Consider the following 6,571-nt stretch of genomic DNA (forward strand, 5'->3'; position numbering starts at 1 on the left):
TAATAATGAATAAAATAAATTAGTTAAATTACGAGTAATTTTAAAAGAAAACTGTACATATGTCCAAAGTTAAGTTCATCTTTCACAATTTGTTAATTTGAAATATTATAGACCCTCACATTGAAGTAAATACCGTCCGATGCTAAAGGATGTTCTCTTAACTGGCAACCCTTACCTGATGTGACTATGGTAAGTTCTATAGACGTAACAGTCAACATGTAAAATCAGTCTTAAACCAACTTTGTATCAGAAACTGATTAATTACTGAATTTTATCATTCAATTTGAAAATCTTAAAATAATTAGTAACCCAAGATATCAAAGCAAAAGTCATTTACTATAACCAGGATCAAGAAAATCATTACGTTTGAGACTTTTCTACGTTTACAAAATACAGGGGGAGGTTTATTTCCACAAACTGCTACTAACCCGAGATAGAGTATGAAAACAAAAACACAACTAACTAAGCATTTCATTACAAAAGGCTTAATTTCAAAAAGCTCGAGCTTGAAAGAGGATTTACATTTTTTAGCCTCCGGAGAAAACGAGGTTGGACTTAGGAGTACAAATTTAGTATTTATAAGATTCTGGGATATTCACAATTATCTTTTTATAAGGTTTTTACGGGAACATTCCTAGTAAAAGTCTGATTAACTTTGTTATTTCTGTATTAAGACTGTTCATTCCATTCAGTGAGCTACGGCATTGTTACCATAGTATTATTATTACAGCGATTTAAATAAGAAAAAGCTAATATTCTTATATTACAAGGTAACGGTGTCTAGCTCGATTTAATTATTACTTCTTCATTTTAGCTAATAAGGACATTATTGATGTTTCTTTCGAAGACAAATATCTAGATATAACTCGTTTTCAACCCAATGAAATGTTAAAATATAGAAAAGGATTATAGCGATTTACAGCAAATCAACATTGAAAAAATTAAATTTGGGAATTCCAACTACATTAAATATCAAAATGCCGCAGCAAAATATGCACGAGTTAGTCGGGAGCCAAGAAGGATGGACGGTCGCGTAAGTAAGCCGAGCTGATTTTATACGACATTAAATTCCAATTGGGGACTTACCCTTAAGTGGAGTGTGCTCTGGAATATTAGTAATGTGGCCAGCAATGCCAGAAATTTCTTTCAATTTCCAGCAGTTACCGAATAATTGGACTAATAACGTTGAAAATTGATGTACTGATTTCTATATCTTTATACCTAGTTTAGATCTTTGACTGCTCTGTAACAATCTCTCATAGCCAAATAATTTACTAAGTATACATATTTATAAAATTGGATTGTCTGTTTTTGCATACTTGTACCTGCTGTGTTAGCGTAGTTGATAACGAAAAACCAATTATTAAAAATTTTGTCTGTATGTAAGGTATGTATGCGTTTGTCCCGGGTAATCTCCGGAATTGCTGGACCGATTTTGTCGTGACTTGGCCGGGAAGGTAGCTGAAGTGCGCGGGCATATCATAGGCTGCTTTTTTTAAATTTTGGGCTGACGTAAGTCGCGGGCGATCGCTAGTTACTATATAAAAACATCGATCTACTGCCGCCCAATGTACTCCCGCAATCATAACCTTATCATCGGTCCATTTTATACGAGGCCTTCCTACTCGTAAGGGTACCCAGGTGGTAAGATAGTAAAATTTACCAAAATTTACGTAACTGCCATTACTAAACATAATATTATTAGGAATCCAAGTTTCTTCGAATTTAATTCCATCTTCATGCTTTAAAATAAATTATTGTAACACAACGAAACACATAATAGCTTTTATGCCTGCTATACAATAAACGGTTATGAGGATGCTTGCTAAAGTATTCCAAGATTGTACAAGTTTTAAAATTAAGTGGATTACTCCACATCCAAAAGAGAATACTTGTAAACTTTCGCCGTTCTCGATTCTTGCCTTGGAAAAACAATAAATCGTTCAAGGAGAACAAATAACTCGACTTTACAAAATTAGCTCAAACTTAATTGTTGAGAACAGAATAGAATTTGTAATTAACAAAGGACTTGGAAGACGACTTTTTAAATTTAAAATCAAATATAAAGCAAAAATGCAAGTAATTCTTCTGCGTAGAGTTATATCGAAAGTGCTAGAAGTTGATTGTAAGTTGTTATGGCAAAACTTATTTCATAATACATTTCAATATAAATTCAATCGATGGATCAAATATTTTACACTGAAATGACTTAGGTAGAGATGGATTCTATAGGTTTGTTGGACAAAAAATTCAAGGGTCTCTTCTTTTAGTCACGTTAAGTTACATATAGGTATTTATATAATACCAATAAAAACCTGTACTCTTTGAATGATTAAAAATTTGAAATTTGGAGAGGACATAATGCGGTAAATAAATTTATGTTTAAAATAATTGTATAATATTTAATCTACTATAGAAAATGTTGTTAAAATTTGTTCTTCTGTAAAAAAATATTTCAAACATAAAAAAGAATAAATTTCTAATGTCAATATGACGTGCTAGTGTAAATAACAAAATGATAAGTTTATTTTACTCGTTTCAAATAACAAATTTTATTTTTATACATTTACTATTTTACGGTGTCAAATGTAACCGGAAACCAATAGAACAGGAATGGGTATTATTAACAAAACCTCAGGAATATCGAACAAATACAATTAAAGACTTATTAACAAGTCCTTCTATGCCTAGGACTTTTGCTCCTGTTTACGATGACATTAGCCGTATTAAATTTGATAAATTGTTTCCATCAGACCCATTTCTTTATGACAATGCCACTGAATTTATAACTGCTAAACCTGGCCATCGGTCTATTTTTAATACATTCTCATCAGATACAACATTGAAAGTTGACCAAATAAAATATTCGGATGTAATACAATGCTTGTGGTGTTTTACGGACAGAGGTTTTATGTCAGATGAAGGTTGTTACAGCGGTAAAACGTGAGTAAAAAATAATATTACAAAATGTCTTAAGTCACAATTTATGATTATATTTAACGACAAATATGTATTAATAGAGTATGATATGTTTGTGAAGATAGAGCTATTGATTTTATTTTTCTTTTATTTATTTGTACACTGTGCATAATAAGTCCTAAGATTTTTAATACTTACAAAAAAAATCACAATATTATGTTTCTTCCCTTAAGACCAGCAAAATTAAGATGTTCATCGAATGAAATATGCTATACAGAGCTTCATCCACAGTACATAAGACGCGGTTGTTTCAAGCCGAATAAAATGAATAAAACCTTTGTATGCAACTGTCCGCTATGTAACGATAAAACTGTGTACCAATCAGTTTATTACGAATATAAAAAAATTACTGATTGGGACTACCATAACAAGCGAATTCAAATACCAATAGCAGGAATGCAGTTAATATGTAAAACTTGTGAAACGAGAGGCCGTGATGCTCTTACTGATGACAAATGCAGGTTTGGCTCAATGTAAGTAAATTTGTAACCCTTAGCAAAACGACAAATACCTATCCGAGTAACGATTTTCGGTAAAAAAATATTTATTATTATTTTTATTATTATTTATTATTATTTAAAGGTTCACTTGTAAATTTATCACAGAAAATAGGTCAATTTTTCCCTGTTTATGTCTACTAGCTTAATAATGTCTTCTGCAGACAGTCTGCAGGTTCCCAAGTCTGCAGAAAAGATAGGTTTACTATCGTTTTTTTTATTTTCTAAAGAAGTGAAATCCGACACTTTGTAATTCAATGTAAATTGATGGTAGCGGTAACTTCAACCGTTATATCTGTCTATATACAGATTGGTATTAAATAATTGCTTGTCTACGTTATTCACTGTAGTCTTATTTTTCTAGTGATGATTACGTCGTTTGTGGACGAAATCAGGTGTGCTACGTGAATCATGATGAGGAAAGTGACTTTGTTACAAGAGGATGTATAAACACCCCAGCTTATAATTCCATGTTTTACTTATGTAATAATTCGTTGTGTAACTCTAAACCATTCAATATACCTAAAATACGTTCAGAACAATTACTCTTAAATGACATGTCCCATAATCATTCTATTCATACCAAGAGTACTGGTGTCACCGTAAATTACCTCGGTGTATTAAAATTATTATTTTTATTCAAAGCAGTATTTGCTATCGTGAAACTTAACTTGTCATAGCCTTAGAATTTTATTTCTAAAAATGACATCTTTTGATATATGTATACTGTCAGAATGTCACAATTTTACTAAAATAATGAGAAGAATTGTTTTCAATTTGCTTTTTGTAATAAATTTGGTGAAATGCATTGAAAAGCAGACGCCAAAAGTCAAAAACCTATTGCCTAATTTTCGCCGACAAGTTGAAGAAATTCCAGAAGAATTTACGAAAGAGAAAAGTGAGGATGACTCAAATATAAATTTAGTTGCCTTCCTTGTTAAAAATGCTAAAGAAATATTCGGTGAGACCTACGATAATACTGATGTTGTAACTAAAAGCTCAGAAATTACTGAAGGCACAACATTTCGCCAAGAAACAACATCACTCAAAGATAGAAGAACATTACCGGTAGACCGAACATTTTTTGACGAGAATACATTTCTCGAAGAAAGACCAGCTCTCGAAGAAAGAACAATACTCAAGGAGAAAACAATAACTGAAGAAAAAATATGGCCTAAAGAAAGCACATTTCCCCTAGCAAACATATTTACTGAAAGAGTATCATCTACAGATGAAGAGACATTTAATAAAGAAGGAATGTTACACGAATTAGTGACGTCTTCTGTACCGTTTCCCGAAAAAACGTTATTCGCCGTAAAACCATCGAAAAATCTGCTAAGAGATCTAACCAATAATACGATTACTGATTTTACTACTGTATGGTCACCATCTTTAACAAATCCATTTGGTACTATTTCATCTACGACCACTACAACTACGACAAGTATCCCTTACTCTATCTCCAGTAACTCCTATTCAGAAAATCCAACAACGCAGTCATACAAATTACCCACAAGAACCACTGGTATATACTACACAATAAATGTTGAATCAATAAAAAGCGAATTATTGAACATAACGAATGTTCAAATTATTGAGAAAGGTAAAAACGAACCAATTATGCTTACTCGAAAACAAGACCACATACATGACGATATTTCTATCTATAATGTACCAGTTGCTGGAAAAGAAATGGCCTCACTAAAAAGATCTTGTGTAGTTTGTAATAATATTCAAATGCACGAATGCAATGAACCTAAAAACAAAATGTTAGTATGTCATTACCTATTATTACTTTTCCTTGTGTTTGGAATAATCGGAAGAATAAACATGTAGTTATTTCAATTTTAAAATTTTACTCCACACCTACCCGATTATACTATGCACTACTTCTGGATTTAATGTGTACCTAAACTGAAAAAATAATTAATGCTATGTATCGAAACTAACATGCCTTTTGACTAACAATTTTTTTCTGTCAACAGGCTTCCACATACGCGTTGTGAAAACGAAGAAGATTTGTGTTACACACAACAAACTCCTTTTGGCCTAATAGATCGAGGATGTTTCAATGTTAATCAAAATATAACAACTTACGTTTGCTCCTGCAATCTTTGCAATTATATTCCGATATCCGATATGCCTTACAAATTTTCTAAAAGGAAAGATTGGCTTGACAACATTATTGATATATCGAGAACAAGGGATTTTCGCTCGTCTATTTTTAAAAACATGTCGTGCTTAAGTTGTGAAGTTAATTATACTTCACCTTCTTCCATACTCTTGGAGCATATTAACTGCCAAGATGGTAATATGTAAGTATAAATCAATCATTTTTTTTTACTAAAAAAGTATTCTTGTGACAGAATCAAAATGGCAAATGGTGCAACGATTCGCCTAGAATTACTGCCCATGAATATCTGCAACATAAAAAGGACTGAATTGAAAACTTTTTTTTTCCCGATTTTAATCGTACGCGCTTGTCTTAAAGGCCGTATTAATAAAAACACTTAAAAAATATATCAAAAGTCGTATTTGAAGATCATTAAGTTACTTGTTTCAGTGGAATGTTACCAAAAGTACAATGCGCTGATGATGAAATTTGCGGCGTCAAGGCTCTCAAGAACAAAGGTTATGTGTGGCGCGGTTGTCTCAGGAGTCCGCTCTACAACTACTGGTGGTCATTATGTGATAGTGATTTGTGTAATACTGATAACATTGTATCTTTATACGACGAGATTCGATAATGCCATTGTAAATGTAATTAGTGAAAATTAGTAGTTACATTTTTAATTTTCTCTAAAATCAATTACAATATTAGTAACCTGTTTACTATTATTTTTCGAAATACTTTATTGCGTGTGTGCATTGTTGTCTATTGCGTTGTCCTAGAGGAAAATTCTGGCGGAGCAATGTCTTTTAGATAAGATTGTGAAAAAACGGAAAGTTATTGTTATTGTTATTACTCGGCTTAGATATGATTACGATCTAGTGATACTATATCTATAAACATCTTAGATAACAATCTTTATATTCAAATACTTTAAAAAGCTTTTGTAAATAAATATAAAAGTTTTAAAGTCATAAAAAATTAT

The 6,571-nt window shown here is 31.6% G+C and overlaps 1 protein-coding gene across 1 annotated transcript; it reads left to right on the top strand.

The window, feature by feature from the left end:
* The first annotated feature begins 2,073 nt into the window (after positions 1-2,073).
* Positions 2,074-6,223, top strand: LOC106711354. Its single transcript, XM_045680100.1, has 7 exons — positions 2,074-2,125; positions 2,754-2,936; positions 3,305-3,452; positions 3,841-4,078; positions 4,296-5,245; positions 5,462-5,791; positions 6,040-6,223. The coding sequence occupies exons 1-7, from the start codon at positions 2,074-2,076 to the stop codon at positions 6,221-6,223; spliced, it is 2,085 nt and encodes a 694-aa protein (XP_045536056.1).
* Positions 6,224-6,571: the final 348 nt, after the last annotated feature.

This window comes from Papilio machaon, chromosome 11 (genome assembly GCF_912999745.1).
Source record: "Papilio machaon chromosome 11, ilPapMach1.1, whole genome shotgun sequence".
NCBI lineage: Eukaryota > Metazoa > Arthropoda > Insecta > Lepidoptera > Papilionidae > Papilio > Papilio machaon.

Bases quoted from the DNA above. Each gene is read 5' to 3' on its own strand.
- LOC106711354 (XM_045680100.1), top strand. From the start codon at position 2,074: ATGCAAGTAATTCTTCTGCGTAGAGTTATATCGAAAGTGCTAGAAGTT. The intron at 2,937-3,304 runs GTAAAACGTGAG...TGTACCAATCAG, and splicing joins AGATGAAGGTTGTTACAGCG to TTTATTACGAATATAAAAAA. The intron at 5,246-5,461 runs GTTAGTATGTCA...TTCTGTCAACAG, and splicing joins AATGAACCTAAAAACAAAAT to GCTTCCACATACGCGTTGTG.